The 18,455-nt window shown below is 32.4% G+C and overlaps 1 protein-coding gene across 3 annotated transcripts; it reads right to left on the reverse strand.

Moving 5' to 3' along the window:
- Positions 1 to 3,343, reverse strand: LOC111299941 (uncharacterized). Of its 3 annotated transcripts, XM_089747882.1 has the most exons (8): positions 2,893 to 3,079; positions 2,241 to 2,439; positions 1,848 to 2,085; positions 1,513 to 1,703; positions 1,097 to 1,332; positions 675 to 918; positions 455 to 562; positions 1 to 334 (listed from the first exon to the last, which is right to left on the reverse strand). In XM_089747882.1, the coding sequence occupies exons 1-8, from the start codon at positions 2,934 to 2,936 to the stop codon at positions 212 to 214; spliced, it is 1,383 nt and encodes a 460-aa protein (XP_089604008.1). In that variant the 5' UTR covers positions 2,937 to 3,079; the 3' UTR covers positions 1 to 211. The 3 variants fall into 3 exon arrangements, with proteins under 3 accessions (XP_089604008.1, XP_022751213.2, XP_022751212.2); XM_022895478.2 differs by lacking the exon at positions 2,893 to 3,079 and having other exon boundaries at positions 2,241 to 2,863; XM_022895477.2 differs by lacking the exon at positions 2,241 to 2,439 and having other exon boundaries at positions 55 to 334; positions 2,893 to 3,343.
- Between the last annotated feature and the right edge of the window lie 15,112 nt (positions 3,344 to 18,455).

Below are 18,455 nucleotides of genomic sequence, written 5' to 3' on the forward strand. Positions count from 1 at the left end.
GCAGAATTGTTCTTATAACATACAACATTCTCTTAAGGATATGACCTTGGCCAGTGATTGTAACAGTTTTTCACTGAGACAGGAACTGGAGTTTATTCTGTCACATTACTGTTTTTCCATCCATAATTGTTTCCAAATGCATAAAGCCCAACTAGGCGTCGAAATGTAATACAACATTGCAGTCTCTTGCTTTTAGCTCCATGGACTTTAGTTACATCAAGGCAGCTGGATTCTTTGTTGTGGGAAGATTTCCATCGTAAGTGCATCTTAACACATCTGGTTTTCTCACTACCCGAGGCCCTACTGGCACCTTTCCAGTTTTTGGACGAATGTCCTGCAAATATGCCACTGTCTCTTAGTTGAAGCAAGGAAAGTTAACGGGTTGGTAGAGTTTTAGGAGACTGGCAAAACTGGAGTGACAATAATATGTGTTAATTTACTGGAGAAAGCATACCTGGTCAAAGATAGCAGTTGGAATTGCAAGAGTTGCAACGGCATTCGGTGAATCCACAATTCCGGATATTCTTCCTTCACAGGGGCAGCAGGATAACAGAAGGTAGATCTGATGGTCACCGTTGTTTCTTCTGGATCAGTAATAACTTAACTATATGCTATTTCTTTTTGTGTAGAAATGTGTCCTTGAGTTTTTATAGTGTCAGAATTGAGGAACGGACCTGTTCTTTGGAGTACCCGAACTTAGAGAGGTAGTCAATAGCATTGAGTACTGCACGTTTATATGCAACACTTGCATCAAGGAAATGTTGCCTTCCACTCTCATCCACGCTTATTCCCTCAAATACCAACCATTCTGAGAATCTGGGTTCAACCGGGCCAATCTCGAAGATTGGGTTTACATGAAGTGGTGTAGGCCCCATTGGAGTCAGGTACTCTTTCATTCCACCTCTTATGATTTCACACCTATCAAACAGATAAAAAATAGGCAAACAATTTAATATATGAGAAAGTCCAATAATTTTATCAGGGAGATTTTCTACTGGATTACTGTCCATTTTTGTCTAAATTGTTTAAGAGGAGCCTGAAGTGGATTCCTAGCATAAATATAGTAAATGTGAAAAATACGAGGCCTGAAACTCACTTGAGCTCTAGAAAACCACTCATCTCAATTGCTCCGCAGAAGGCGACTTCACCATCACCTTGAGAAAAATGCATGTCACCGGTGCTAAGATTTGCTCCTTCTACAAACACAGGAAGATATATTTTTGAACCTCTACTAAGGTTTTTGATGTCACAATTTCCTCCATTTTCTCTTCCTGGAATAGTCCTTGCCGCCTCCTTGGCAATCTTTTCCCATTCAGCAGTTCCATTTTTTATCTGCATTTTGGCGATTATGTTACATGTTAGCATTTAATCACTCTACTATTAAGAAGTCTCCTGGCTGGAAATTGCAGCTAAATAATTATATTATGGTCTACTAATTCCGGTGAAATCTCGAACTCAGCTTTAGTCGGCAAGACATTGAAGTATTGGTCAAGGAAGTTGATGTAAACTTACCTTCCCCAAATGGCAGCCTTTGGTTGATGGAAGGTTTGCCAATGGTCGTGAGTGCAAAACTTCACATAGTTTTAGGGACTTATGGCCATTTTCTTCTACTTCTCTTTCTCTTTCATTCCATATATTCAGAAGTTCCATTGATGGTGCAGTCCCAATTACTCCAGGATGAGTCAAACCAGGAAATCTCACCCCTGCTATGCATATAAACCTTTGTAAGCAGATTCAGCTGAATCATTTAATTTTCAATCTTTAGGTAGGCATGATAATAGAAACACAAGGGAATTGTTTAAACGCTTACAACTAGTTTTAACATAGGGAATAGATGGAAAATTCACCCGGTATATGAGGAGAGTAGGCATAAATTCCTTCAAAATACCAAATAGCTTTGGCTGCACATGGAAAATGGTCTGTCAAAAAGCCCCCACCATTTTCTCTGTCAAACGTGGCTGTAAAACCCCATTCATCCCCTGGCAGAGGACCCAGGTTAGAAATTTCCACTGCAAGAAGATCACCAGGTTTGGCAGGTATGCCATCGTTGTCTAGAACTCTTATCGGCCCACTGAGATAATGAACCTGTGTCATTTATATGATGTTTAAGCATAACAAACAGATTTCAAAGATGATTCTATTCAATTAATTTCTCTGACAGAAATGATCTATTGATCTTACATTTCCTTTGCTAGACGTGTTCTCTAGCTACATTTAACAAAAGAGTTTCATGTACTCACAGTGGAGCCGTCTATAAATTTTACATCAGTTGCAGAATCATCATCTTTTATGATACCTCCAGTGCAGTCTACCATCTCTACTCTAAAGACCTCACCGACTTTAACATCGGCAACCGAGGGTATTTCAGGGTGCCAACGGTTGTGAAGAGGTATAGCTTGTTCCCATGGCTTCTTCTTCATGTCTATTGGCACCACTAGTCTTGGAGTTGGAGGAGCCATGGATTAAGCGGAGGGAAAAACAAGGAGATCGTGGAGATATTAGTTGCAGAATTGTTAGTCTAAGGCAAATGTCACCCATTGAAGGAAGTTTCGACTCTTAAAAAATACTACTACTTGCTGACAAATGGGGATTGACCATTTTTCCAATGTTCCATTTTGTTTTTACGGAGATACCAAGGTTCGCTTGCTGAGCAACAGAGCTTGAATTTACATATATTTTTTACAAAAAGACAAGCAAGTGATTGCAGATAAAATTGCTAACTGGAAACAATGAAAATTGTTTACTTGAAAATATTTAAGAAGCTATATAGGAAAAATTCTATGTTCTAGCAGCAAAAATTTGTGCCTGACATTTTCATTGAGGTATTTGCTTTTAAACACCTGGAGTAGAAGTTGAAAAAAGAAACTGGAAGAAGATCGAACTAGAACTCACAATAGAGTTATCAGCATGCTTGACATCATCAATAGAGTAGTCATTTGTAATTCCACCGCCACTAAAATCCATCATTTCAACTCTGAAAACCTCTCCAACCTTAACCTCTGCAACAGCTGGTATGTCGGGGTGCCACCGATTGTGGAGGGGATGTTTCTGTTCCCATGGCTTTTTCTTCAGGTCTATTGGCACCACGACGCTTGCACCATATTGAGCCATGGCTCAGTATAGAATTGCCACCTCGGTTTTTGCTGAATGCAAGAAACAGTTAGGGATTATGATAAAATGAAAGACTCACAATTGCCAGCGACCTTCATTTTGACAGCCATAGGTTGTGATTTTTCTTTGAAGAATGGACTGATTTGAGTCTTTGATTTTTGACATATAACCTGGGATTTTTTTAGGACAAAATGACAGCCATTAGAGGGTAATCCACAACGATAAAGTGCTAAACCTATGCCTAAAGCTTGTGCTTAGGAGATGACAAATTTGAGCCACTGGTTAAGGAATGATACCCCGTACTCGATGGAACATTTTTTGCATCATGGATATGAATTTAAGTGGTGTCTGAGACTGATTTGCTTGGACACATCTTGCATTTGACGTAACCATCCTTTAGCAAAAACTTTGAGCCAAAATGAAGTCAATCTAATTCATTAAATTGCGGATTGATTATATTGCTTACTTCAACCGAAGAGTTGGATCGTTTCCTTCCATCATTTTGGGATTCAAAAAAACTTTCAAAGCTAATCCAAACCCTCTTAGCCGACCCCGCAATTTTGAATTCTTAGAGCTTCTACTTTTTCTTAAAGAGAGAAAAAACTTCGTTCGGCTTCTAAACTTTCAATATGACTAAGCTGATGTCACCACTCCAATTTAATGAAAGATGGGAGCATTGGACCTCAATCGTTTCTGTCAACCAGCCATAGAAGAGAGTGTATAAAAGAATGAGTTGGTTTAAATTTATGTCGTTGTGATATACTTGTGAAGAGCACTTCCAATCATTGTCAAATCAATTGCAGGCTTTTTTGTTTTCCTGGGGTTCAATGTTCTTCCGAAATAAACTTAAAAGGAAAAAAAATAATAATAACAATGTGCTTTTCATTTGTTGTATGAGTAAAATCTGCAAGCTCTTAAATTTGGTAAGCTGTAAAGGTTCCTAAACTTTAAGGGCCAATGGCTGAACAAGCCTACTAGGCATGGTAATGAAATCCAAGGTTCCTGTTGTTTCTGCTTTAGGCTTCCTTGAGTCAAGCTACATGGAGGCAGCTGGGTTCCTTATGATGGACAGATTTCCAACATAAGTATATTTCAGGATATCTGGCTTTCTCACTAGCCGAGGCCCAACTGGAACCTTTTCAGTTTTAGGATGAATATCCTGCCATTTTGTTATGGTTTTAAAGTCTTTACAGTTTAAGCTGGTATTAGAGTTGCAGCAGCAAAAACTTCATTGAGGGTACAAGTGTTAATTTTCTTCATAGATTTAAATTATACCTGGTTAAAGATAGCAGTTGGAATTGCAAGGGTTTGCTAAATGAATGTGCTTGATTGTGGGAGTTCTTGAAGGAATTATGATAACAAATGTTAAGGGAGCAAACCTGTTCTTTTGAGTTTCCAAATTCAGAAACGTGCTCAATGGCATTGAGTAAAGCAAGTTATAAGTGTCATAACGACTAGATCTGTAGACTTATTGGTAAACATTCACTTAAAAGTCGTCACCAATATTTTTTTTTAAGTGTAACTGACTATCAACCGAATTTATTCATTTTCAAAAAGAAATCCTAAATTTGACTCAAGTATTTTTAAAAGTTCAATTCAATATTTATGAAACTAAAATTAGGTTTGAGAGGACGATTACGTGTGAGGAATGTTATAATATCCCCACAATGCCTATTCAAAGATAGTACCAGCGTAATTTCGTGTTATCCATTAAGCTTTAAAAATTTTATCGAGTAATTAATTATTAAAAATTATTTTTAATTGACTCTAATTCTTTTGACAGAAAATTAAAAAAAAAATTTCATTTCAGGAGTATACAAGAAAACTACTATTTTTCTTGCATAAGCTCCGTCGTCGGATTATTTAACATTAAAAAGTTTTAAGAAAAAAAAAAGGAATAATACTTAACCTTTCATAGGGATCTTTTTTATTATTTTGTTTTACTTTAAAAAAAATTCATGCCTCTATGCAAGGAAAATTGATACTTTCAACTTTTCTTAAAGCATTTTAAAATTTTTATCTTCAAAAAAAATTAATACCTTCAACTTTTCTTAAAAAATATATTTTTTATTGAAATCTTATTTTTTAAAAAAATTGATACTTTCAATTTTTTTTTAAAAAAATCTTTTTCGAAATTTGTATTTTCGAAAAAAATTGATACTTTCAACTTTTCCTCAAAAATACTTTTTTTGAAAATTTTAATTTCAAGAAAAATTTATACTTTCAATTTTTCTCAAAAAATATATATTTTAAAATTTTTATTTTAAAAAAAAAATTGATACTTTCAACTTTTCTTCAAAAATACTTTTTTGAAAATTTTTTTTCAAAGAATATTGATACTTTCAACTTTTCCTCAAAAATATTTTTTGAAAATTTTTTATTTTTAAGGAAAATTTATATTTTTAACTTTTCCTCAAAATTTTTAAAAAAAATTTTATTTTCAGGAAATCATTGAAAATTAAAAAATATTTAATTAAATAAATAAATGATTTCAATTTAATCAATAAATACATAAGCAAAATAATAATAATAATAAATAAATAGATAAATAGAGAAAAAAAAAAAACCTTGGTGTTGCTTGGTTGGGCTTGAACAGAGTGCGGCTCCAAAGACAAACTTGGTTAGAACAGCTTGGTGTGCACCTCAACTCAACGGCTCAGGAGGGAGGAATGAAACGGGTTGGCAGGTCAATATGCAACGAGTCAAGTCGGATTTCAGGCAACATACGGATCCTACCCACTTTTTAACTTTTCAAAACAATGTCATTTTGCATTGGTATAAAAGGTAAGAATTCTTTTTTTTCTTCAGATGTCTTTTTCCCTCTCTATCTTTTTTTTTGTTTCCCTTTCTAGGTGATTTTTTATCACCGTTTGCTGTCGAATGTTATCGAAAAAATTATCAATTTCTAGGTTTTATCGTCGAAAATTGGATTTTTCGTCCAAAAGTCACCGAAATTTTGAATTTTCGTCAAAAAATTCAACCTAATTCTGGAATTTCTAGAAAATTCCCAAAAAATACAAAAAAATTCCTTAAAAAAAAAAAGCTAATCCTCCAATCTAAACAATGAATTTATCAGAAACTTTATATTGTAAACTATAGCTTCTTTGAAATTTTTTTGATTCTGATTGCCTCTTATTTTTTTCCCTCTCCTCTCTATATGTCCCTATTGTGATTATTGGATGATTTATATAGGGCTGGGCATGTGAGTTTGAAAATAAAAAATTCCTTATCCTCTAATATGTTTATCTCATTTAAAAAACAAATCATTTTCTTGATCCTATTTTTAAATTTTTTATTTAGCTATTTTATTAGGAATAAAACTCTGTTTTCATTTATTATTTTATTTTTTATTCTATTGTCCTTATCTACAACCCATCGAGAAATTTGATTTGAAAAGTGGGTGTCTACAGTTGCCCCTCTTGGCATGTTTTTTATGAAATAAAGATTATGCAAAGACGTAGACACTCATCATGATCTTATTCAAAAAAAAGAACAAGTCAGACTAATATAAAGTCTGAAGATAAGAAAGTTCATATTGGACCAGAATTCAAGATGAATGACTTGAACTAAGTCGAAAAAAGACTTGGCGCAAATCGAAATCCAAAAACGTAATGATTTGGATCGAATCGAAATTTGAAATAAATAACTTGGACAGAACCAAAGAAAGATCTGACATAGGCCAAAATCCAAAACAAAATGACCTGGACCAAATTGAAGTATGAAATAAGTAACTTAACTGAACTGGAGAAGAATTTGGCATAGGCTGAAATCCAAAATAAAATGACCTGGATTGAACTAAAGTCTAACATGAATAACCTAGACCGAGTCAAAGAATGATCTGGCATAGGCCAAGATCTAAAACAAAATGGTTTGGACAGAACCGAAGCCTGAAATGAACAACTTGGATTGAGTTGAAAAAAGATCTGATATAGGCCAAAATTCAAAACAAAATGACCAGAATTGAACCGAAGTTTGAAATGAATAACTTAGACTAAGTCAAAGAAAGATCTAGCATAGGCCAAAATCTAAGATAAAATAACCTAAACAGAATCAAAGCCTAAAATGAACAACTTGGACTAAGCCAAAAAAGGATCTGGCATAGGCCAAAATCTCAAATAAAATAATCTAGATTGAACTAAAGTCTGAAATGAACAACTTGGACTGAGCCGAAAAAGAATCTGGCATAAACCAAAATCTAAAACAAAATGACTTGGATTGAATCAAAGTCTGAAATAAGTAACTTGACTGAATTAGAGAAGGATCTGGCATAGGCTGAAATCTAAATGACCTGGATTGAACCAAAGTCGACTTCCCAACAATTACAAAATTCAAAATTTCAAAGGTTCACGATTTAAAGCATTTAAAAATTTTATAATAAAAAACTTATAATATAAGTTGAAACTCAAAGATTCGTAAATTGAGTTAAAAAATTGAAATTCAATTATTCACAATTCAAAAATTTGCAAGGTTCAAAATTTTGTAAGAATTTTTTGTTCACAAAATTTTAGATTCACAAGAATTGAAGAATCGTAAGATTTTCAGATTTGCAAGATTTGAAGATTCGTAAGAATTTCTTATTTATAAAATTTTAGATTTGTAAAAATTAGAGGTTCACAAGATTTTCAGATTCACAAGAATTGAAGATTCGTAAGAATTTCATATTCGAAAAAATTTCTAGTTCACAAAAAATTTTAGATTTGTAAGATTTTTTAGTTCACAAGAATTGAAAATTCACAAAATACAAAGATTTACATTTGAAAAACTTTCTAGGGATTCACAATCAAAATTTCAAAGGTTCTCATTCAAAAATTTTAGATTTCATCCAAGATTTCAAGGATTCTGATTCAAAAACTTTGGGGATTCACATAAAAAATTTTCAAGATTCTCATTTAAAACTCAAAGCTTCTCATTTGAATTATTAGAGATTTTTCTTGAAGGTCTTACAAATCATCCTCAACATTGAAAATGTTTCTTTAAAAGGTTTCACAACTTTAAAAATTGGGATGTTTTCCTCGTCAAAAATCTCATCATGAAAAATTTCTTTATTCTAGGTTTTAAAAGTTCAAAACTCTCATAATGACACAACTGCTTTCTTAACGATGCAAATGCAACAATTCTCACAATAATACAGAAGCCATACTCTAAACCACGATTCAAATATCTACTACATGAAGCAATGCATGACTAAACCCTGATGCAAATGCAATTATCAAAACAAATATTTGAAGATTCACCAAATTATGTACATTCATTATTTAAACAACAATGTAATGCAAATGTCACTAAAATCAATACTATGAAATCCTAATTAATTGTGATAATAAAGTTCTCAAGACTCCACCATCTTACATTTCTTTTTTTAACTTCCCAGCACTAACACTTTCGAAATCAATTCACCAATTTCATTAACTAATCCATGTTATTTTCAACATTTGGTCATAACTCATGTATTATATTGGTTGATCCATCACTATATTCACCACTTGGGTGCCACATTTACCTTTTCAAATTAACTTCTTAACCTTCTTTCATCTTTTTTATTTTTTTTTCCCTTGTCATCTTGGATTTCTTTTCAAAAGAATACACGAATCTTATATGAACATCGTCATTCATTCATTATCATTTCAATTCATGGCAAACACAATGCAATCATATATTTTTTCGATTTATTCTGGGAAAGCCAAAATGAGTGAGGGTAAAGTAAATTGAGAGAACAAGTTTGGTACAAAAATAAATATATCAAGGAATAAATTCAAAGCATGTCACTATGGTAAGTGTTTGAATGGTATAACAATATCCAAATAATAAATATTTAGATAATTTTTAACATTAATCTAAGATTCTTTTTAAAAAACTCATTCTATTGACTTTCAAAATCATTTTGAGTTTCACACTTTGCCTTAGTTTTGAAGGTTTTTCATATGACATTGATATTCCATATTGAACTGTCATTCTGGTTTTCAACTCAATTTTTTTTACCCAAATCTCCTTTTTGGGTTTTCAATTTGAGTCTTCATTTTTTCTCTTTTTTTTTTCTTTTTTTATTTTTTTTTCACTTTATCCATTATTAGTATCCTCTCAAACATCAATATCTAAAACATAAGAACATAGCATAATTTCATTGCTCTGTCACAAGCATGCCTTAGTTCAACAAATGATCATTCAATTTGAGCATTCATATTTATTTAAAATAGACTTTTAAATATTGTAATGTAGGCTATGGTGAAGGGTCATAAAAGAAATAGATAAAATAGGCTCAAGACATGTGTTTAAATGGTTCAAAACAAAGCATCATTTTCTTTTTTGTTATGCAACTTAGCATTTTACCTTATTCCATATCATTTCACTATCTTTTTTCCTTTTTATTTATCCTATTCCTCATAATAAGGTTCTCACTATTTTGCCCCAAATCACTTATGGCATTCATTTTTCTTTTCCTTTATTGTTGTGTTAATTTTTTTGTATAAAGGGTTCTTCTTTCTTTTCACTCCCTATATTTGAGATCTTTTGTGATCTTTTATTTTTTTCAAGTAGATTTTTTCAAAATTTACCCCCTAATGTGGAGAGTGATCTTTGGTTGAGGTTCTTTAGAAAAAAAATCATAATAAGCTCAAAAGGGATAGTAATAGATGATTTTATTTTTATGAACGGTAAAAAAAAATGGTCATTTTTCATCTCAAATGTGAATGCCTTCTTTAAAGTCCGTATTTTAAACAAAGACAAATTGATTAGATGACTTCAAGACATGTCTATTTTCATGAATGATATCTGCTTACAATTTTTTTTGCTCAAATAATCTCCACATATTAATATGAATAAGTTTTCAAAAATAAATCCCAAAATTATTGTTTATAATTATCCAAACATTCATCATTTAGAATTTGAGAGTGGGAATAAAAAAGATATGGAAAGTAATAAAAATAATGATTTGGATGAAAGAAAAAAAATAATGAAATGCATCAACTTGCCTTTTATTAAAATGATAAAAAATAAAATCTTATTACATAAAAGAAATTTTAGCATTACTCTAAAAAAAATCCAAGCAACTTTCAACTAGTAATTTGTCTTTCCCCAAAATTATGCCCTTGTATGATTAAGTGAAGGATTTTTGTTAACATCTGATTTTTTGATTCGTCAAAACTCACCAAGCTTTTTCGAATCAAACTTTGCACCTTATGCTTGAAAGCAAGGTAAGTTTTTATAGAATGACCCACATTCTCATTATGGTAATCATATGTGGTATTAGCATTATACCATTGGGGATAGGGTATAGGGTATAGGGTGGCTTTAATGATTCTAGAATAACTAGATATACTAAGTTATTTTTAATTAGTTCTGAAAATAACTCAAAGTAAGTTATAAAGATAGGATCAATGTGGGTCTTTTCTTAATTATTTCGATATTTCTTTAAACCACCCGCTTAGTTATTAGGCATTAAAGCTGATGTAGTAATAGGACCAGGCCCATATACAAGTGTTTGAAAAGTTGATCGAAAGACTAGGTATAGAACAAAATGGTAAGAGATTGGTGCAATATGGTTAATGGCTAGATAATAATTAAAATATACTGGCTGTGGCTATGGAGCATAACTTTTGAACTATTGTCCTTAAAAACTCATAGCTTAAGCTTCATTTTCTTTTCTTCCGGACATTCCACCATTTTTTATACTGAAGGTCTCACCTTCTTCAAGCTTGCCACTCTTAATGGCATACTCTATCATTTTTTTGGATATCACCATATCGTTAAAATTCTTGGTGGCATTTTCAATCATTTTTTCATAATATAGAGGCTTCAAAATACTCACAAATAAAACCATCATTTTTTTTTTAGTAAAAGGTGATTAAACTTGAGTAGCTACATCTCTCAACCTTTGTGCATATTCTTTGAAGCTTTTAAAAAGTTTCTTTTTCATACTTTGTAAAGATAAATTATCTGGAGCTAAGTCTATAATGTATCGGTATTGAGTGATGAATGCATTTACCAAATCATTTCAGGAATGGATACGGGCTCCATCTAACTGGACATATCACCTCGCGACTGAGCCAGTAAAACTATCTTAAAATATATGCATCAATAATTTTTCATCATGAGTATGGGTAGTCATTTTGCGATAATAAATAGTAACATGAGTTACTTGGCATTTGGTCCCATTGTATTTTTTAAATTTGGAGACTTTAAATTTTGGCAAGATAACCATGTCTAAAACTAAGAATAGTTCAACTACATCTATAGAGCCAAAATAATCCATTCCTTTGATAGCTCACACTTTCTCTTCTAAAAGCTTTATTTGTTACATGCATGAGTTTTCCGTTATCTTAGAAGTCTTCACTTTTAATCTCTCTTTCTTCTTAAGACCATCAAAATCAGAAACCTCAATCGGATCATACACATTTGCCCTAAAGGTAGGGTTAGTGTAGCTATGAAATGGCACTTCAGGATATGCCCTAAAAAATGGCATCCATAGGGCTTGTGTATTTTGAGGAGATTGGCCTTGATTTGAGCCAAACCCGAAAAAGAATAGCGGATCCACAATATCATGTTTCTCATTTGAATTAAGGGTCTTTTTTACTGTTTTGCTTTTATCTAATTTCTCTAGCATCTTCATCATTTTTGCTAACTTCTTTTTTATCTTTTCTTGAGCTTTCTCAATCTTATCCATGCTGCTATTTTGCTTCTGTTCCATTTGTTTTGTTCGTAATTGAGTATTGTATGGATGATGGGTAAGTTAGATAGGAGTCTTCGACAGTCGAGCTATCCTTGAACCTTTGATTACCACAAATCAAGATGCTTGCATTACTATATGCTCATGTCATGAAAAAATGATTATAAAAATAATTTTAATATGCAACGCCCAAGATTTCAAGTTAACACATGTGAAATGAATGCAAAAAATATATGCAGTTTAATGTTATTTTGCTTTACACAAAAGAAAAATATGTGAAAGGAAAAACATTCAACTAACATGCACTTTTACATGATTTCATGCAACATGTCATGTGCAAAGGTTAATTTTCACACAAGAAAAATCAATTATTGCAAAAATGTAACTTAATTATTGGTTTTTTCTATAAAAGGGGAAGGTAAGGCTCTAATTGCAGGTTAGGTTCTTTATGCTCACTATATATGGTTTAAGGTTGATAGTCTAAGAGTTCTCAAATTGTTCCTCTCATCCTTGTCCATCACAAACTAGTGAGGCACTCTAATCCTTGCTCATTATACGCTACAAGCGAAAATGATTCAATTTGAGTGAGAGTATTTTTTTAGCCACTACGGAGGCATTAAAATCTCATGAAAGTATGGTACTTTACTCCCTACTAGAGGGACAAAACTCGAGTATAGAGCTTATATTATGCGCACGCATATAAATGGCATCATAAATAAATAAATAAACAAACTTCTTTTATAAAAATCAATTTTATTAAGCTTTTGGATAACACAAATTTATTTGTTGGCTTGACTCTCGACATATCCCGAATGGAGTCACCAAACTGTCATAACATTTAAGTCCATGGACCTATCGCTAAACATTCACTTAAGAGTCACCACCAATATTTTTTTTATTTAGGTGTGATTGATCACATAACCGAATCTGTCCATTTTTAAAGAAAAAATTCTAAGTTTGACTCAGACATCTTTAAAATATTGATTCAATGCCTATGAAACCAAAACTAGATCCAAAAGTGCGATTACATGTGAGAAAGGTCATAGCACCCCCACAACATCCATCCTAAGATGATACCAGCGTAATTTCGTATTATCCGTTAAGCTTTAAAAATCTTACTAAGTAATTAATTATTGAAAATTATTCTTAATTAACTCCAAAACTTTTGGTATAAAATTAAAAAAAATTCCTCACCTCAAGAGTATACAAAAAAAATAATATTTTTCTTGTATGGGCTCTATCGTCGAATTATTTAATATTAAAAAATTTTCAAGAAAAGAAAAAAGAATAATACTTAACTTTTAATGGGGATCTCTTTTATTATGTTATTTTATTTTTAAAAAAATCATGCATTTTGAAAATTTTATCTTCAAAGAAAATTGATACTTTCAACTTTTCCTCAAAAATATATTTTTTTAAAATTTTAATTTCAAGAAAATTTGATCCTTTCAACTTTTTCTCAAAAATACCTCTTTTGAAATTTTTATTTTCAAGAAAAATTGATACTTTCAATTTTTTCTCAAAAAATATATTTTTTAAAATTTTTATTTTCAAGAAAAATTAATACTCTCAACTTTTCCTTGAAAATACTTTTTTGAAATTTTTTATTTTCATGAAAAATTGATACTTTTAACTTTTCCTCAAAAATAATTTTTTTAAAATTTTATTTTTAGAATATCATTGAAAATTAAAGAACGCTTAATTAAATAAATAAATGATTTCAATTTAATCAATAAATACATAAGTAAAAATAATAATAATAAATAAATAGATAAACAGTGAAAAAAAAAACCTTGGCGCAGCTTAGCTGGGCTCAAACAGAGTGCGGCTTCAGAGACAGACTCGACTGAAGCAGCTTGGTGTGCGGCACGACTCAACGATTCAGCAGGGAGGAATGAAACGGGTTGGCGGGTCAATGCACTGTAGGTCGAGTCGGATTTCGGGTGACACGTGGATCTTACCCACTGTTTAACTTTTCAAAATGGTGTCGTTTTGCATTAGTATAAAAGTTAAGAATTCTCCTTTGTCTTTAGATGTCTCCCCACTCTCTCTCCCTTCTCTTCTGTTTCCTTCTCTAGGCGATTTTCGATTGTCGTTTGCCGTCGAATGTCACTAAAAAAATCGTCAGTTTTTGGGTTTTATCGTCGAAAATGAGATTTTTTGTTGGAAAGTCCCCGAAAATTTTGAATTTTTACCGAAAAATTCAACTTAATTGTGGAATTTCTAAAAAATTCCCAAAAAATGCAGAAAATTTCCCTAAAAAAAAATAATCCTCTAATCTAAGCAATGAATTTCCCGTAAACTTCCTACTGCAAACTATAGCTTCTTAGAAATTTTTTTTTATTCTGATTTTATTTTGTCCTTCCTCTATGTGTCCATGTTGTGATTATTGGATGATTTATATAAGGCTAAGCACGAGAGTTTGAAAATAAATAATCCTCTATCCTCTAATCTGTTTATCCCCGTTTAAAAAACAAATCCTTTTCTTGATCCTGCTTTTAAATTTTAAAATTTTTATCCAGCAATTTTATTAAGAATAAAACTCTGTTTTCATTTATTATTTTATTTTTTATTCTATTATCCTTATCTACAACCCACCGAGAAATTCAATTCTAAAAGTGGGTGTCTACAATAAGAAACACTTGCATCAGGGAAATGTTGCCTTCCACTCTCATCAATGTTTATTCCCTCGAACACTAGCCATTCTGAGAATCTAGGCTCAGCCAGTGCAATCTTGAAGATTGGATTTACATGAAGCCAAACAATTCTTAGGAGATTTTCTCCGAATTGATTTAAACCAGGCTGAATTTTTACATTGTCAATCCTAGTATTTAAATTGAATATTTGAATGAATAAGATGCCTATAGAATAATGTTTCTATAGGCTGACCTAAAAGCAATTTTAGAGAGAGCCCTTGTTTTTATCTGAAAAACTCAAGAACATGCATCTAGCATGCATATCCATTGCAGTTGTTTCTGATAGGAAAAAAGTTTTAAATTAGAATATCATTGGATGTTGGGTAAATCATGTTTGTTGCATGGTTGCTTTCATGTCTTACAGAAGAGAAGTGATTGACATCTTTTGCATATGTCTGTCAGTTCAAGTGCTCACCAGATTTTTGTACCACTACCTCAATTTAGTTTACTCAATCTTCTTGTCTCATGGTAAATTTCTCATTGTTAAGTTGCATGAAGCGTGATTACTTCCTTATTAGATATTTTCAAAATAAAATATACAAAATAATCCTACATTGAAAAAAAAATAAAAATAGACAGTTAAGTTTGTATAAAATAAATAGATAAATCTGTTCAAAATGAACAGTTTTAATTATTCAAAAATAGATAATTTTTATCTATCCAAAGTAAACAGTTAAGTCTGTAAAAATTGACATTTATCTGTTTATAAAAGGTTCTTCTTATTTTATGAAAAATATAAAAAAATAATTTTTGAAATTCTCCCTTTCTCATCAAATTCTAGATTTTTTTTTATAAAAATTTTGTTGCAAAAAAATTTTACAGAAGTTCGATGATCTTGTGATACGTTGATGAATACTCAGTAAACTAATTTTGTATAATCAATCATTAAGTTCGGTGATTTTGTGATACGCCGATGAATACTTGATGGACTAATTTTGTGTAATCAATCATTAGGCTTCATTATATCATCAACGTTTATTATAAAACTTTGTTAGCCAACTGAACTATTTTCAATATTTAGACATGAACATGATTAGAGAAACATTTGGGAAGTAATTTAAGATACTTCTAATTGATTAATTGGGTTTAACATAGGGTATGGATAGAAATTCACACGGTATCTGAGGAGAGTAGGCAAAATTTCCTTCCAAGTACCAAACAGCTTTGGTTGCACATTAAAAATGGACAAAAGCCTCCTCCATTTCTCTATCAAGTGGTCGGTATAGCCCCATACATCATGAGGCAAGGGACCGAGGTTACATATTTAATTTCTACTGCTAGAAGGTCGCCTAGATTGGCTGGTATGCTATCTTTTTCCACAACTCTTATTGGCGCACTGAGATCATGGGTCTTTGTCATTTATCAAACAGACCATTATCGACAAGTTTCAAAGATGATTCTATTCAGGGAAACTCGCTCGCAAAAGCGAGCTTTTAAGACAACTCCTCTCCAGTTCTAAAATCTCTGCAAGCAAGCCAACTTTTAGCATCTGCAACTGAGGGTGTAAAGTTGCAGAGTTTGCTCCCAGCGCTTCTTCATCAAATCTATTGGTGCCACTAGTCACCGAGTATCACCTGGGAGTGGGAGGCCATGAAGATATTTGTAGCAGACTTGTCAGTCTTAGTCAAATGGTATTCATTGGAGGAAGGAGGTTAATACTTAATACTCCAATATAATTACTGGCTGAAAATGGGACTGACAATTCTGCCAATGGTCCCCATTTGCGTTCTACTATAGGACAAACGTACAAAGGTTCAATTGCTAATGTGAAAAATGCTGGAGGCAACATGTTTTACAAGTTTCTGAGAAGAAGAGAAAAAAGGGGTTAAGCAAGCAAACAATGGCAACCAAAATTGCTAGTGAAGGACTGTAATGATTTCAACTGTAAATAGCTGCCCTCCCTTGACCTCTGCAATAGCTGGTCTGTCAGGGTGCCACTGGTTGTGAAAGGATATTTCCGTTCCCATGTCTTCTTCTCAGGTCTATAGGAACCACCGTCTTGGACCACATTTAGCCATGGTTCAGTCCAGAATTCCAGGCTTGTTTTAGCTGCACACAGGAAAAGTTAGGTATGTCAATAATGAGGAGACTCATGGGAGTTGCCGACGTCCTGGAACGTTCATTATCAGTTGAAAGATTGACATCCATGACTGTAGGTAATAAGTAATTTTTTTTTAACTTAGAGGATGGACCACTAAGAATTGATTGAGCTTTGACATGTTATTAAAAGAAAACAATAGTAATTAGAGGGGTAAGCTAAACAACAATAAAATTCCAAGCCTATGACTGAAAACTGAAAAGCATGGGCTCCGGAGATAAACCAAAGTGAACCACTCATTAAGGAATGATACCCTGTACTTGGTGGAACTTTGATCTTATCATCCCAATTGAATTTGAGTGGTGCTTGATTTGATTCAACATCGTACATTTGACGTAACCATCCATTAGCAGGAAAAAAAAATTGTACAAAACAAGATGCCGCTTTAATTTCAAGACTGCAAGACTGATCACATTTTTGCTTAAAAATAACCGAACAGCTGGACTTGTTTACTGGCCTTCAAGCTAATCCAAATTGCCCTCTTATCCGACCCTACAAATCGGAATCTTTGAGATATTGCCTGCATTTCATGATGATTTGAGCTTTTGTTTGTTCTCATAGAGAAAAACGTCACTTTCTTCTGCTTTATTTGAAGGATGGTCCCGGAAACTCCCCCAGCTCGGGCTAGTATTACTTTCAGTAAGACTCGGATCTAAAATTTATGACTTGATTGCCAGGTCATCAGTCCAAATCAAAAAAGCAGAAGATAATGGGAATTTCATTTTGGCTCTTTCAATATAAAAAATTTTGAAACATTTTACAGATTACAGTGCTAGCATTTCTTCCATTACCATTCTTATTTGTGTTACTGAAACAGAAAATTGAAATGATGTGGCTATCTGAAAGAGTAAAATATTTGTATAAACTGATGGGAACTTATCCTGTCTTGTTAGGTACGCTCTTACGATGATTGAGCTATCCTTAAGTAACCTAATCAATTATTGAATCTAATTCAATTAATTAACTAATACAAAGAAAGTTGTTAGGTTTTATCCATGACACTCGAGTAGCATGGTAAATTCCTTTTGACAGATTCATCGTCAATAAAAATTTAAATTTAATTCAATTGAATCATATAAAAATTATCTTAAAATTACATCACATTTATATAAAAAAAAATCATTATCAGGATGAGATGAAACATTTTAAAAGTTAGAATTAACCCATCTCTACTAAATTATTTTCAAATTTTATTTCTAGAAGCTTTTTGTAACCTGCTTAATTACCTGAATTTAAGCTTATCAATTGCTAGGGATCTCTAGTTCAGAAATCATGATAAAGGGTTGAATTCAGTTCTCAATGAATTAACGTTGAAAATTTTAACTTGGGGGACTCGTATTCAGAGAAAAAAAGGAGTTCCCAATTATTCTACCATTGAATTTTCAGTTGATCCAAGAAAATAATTTATGGGTTTTGTCCTTAAGCCAAGATTAGGTAAACTTGCTCAACCTTTTCCCCACTAATTCACATCCTATTACTAAAGGATTATGGTCAATGCAGGGTGGACACAAGCCAGGGAGGCAAAATGAAAAAAAGAAACAAAGTCCAAAATGATAAAACCGAACGACTTTATCATCATCATCAGGCAGAGCAGGACGAGGCAGTTTACGTGTTGGGTGAAAGATATATCAATGATTTCCACAATTTCATAGGAAAGTGACTTCCCTCGCCCAGTCCCAATGCCTGATAAAGTCATTAATCTCCCATGAAATCTTGTTCCTCACGGCCGCAGAAAAGGATTCTACATTGTGCCCACATAAAAAAATAAACACGCGGACACACTCTGAATACATCAAAGATAAGCGTTCTTTATTGGTTCCAAAGTTCAATGTTGTATATTATATATTTTTTTCTCTTTTGAGCAAGTGGGGTGAGGAGAGTGACAGGA

This window comes from Durio zibethinus, chromosome 18 (assembly GCF_047325235.1).
Source record: "Durio zibethinus cultivar Kanyao isolate XHJ-2024 chromosome 18, ASM4732523v1, whole genome shotgun sequence".
Lineage (NCBI taxonomy): Eukaryota > Viridiplantae > Streptophyta > Magnoliopsida > Malvales > Malvaceae > Durio > Durio zibethinus.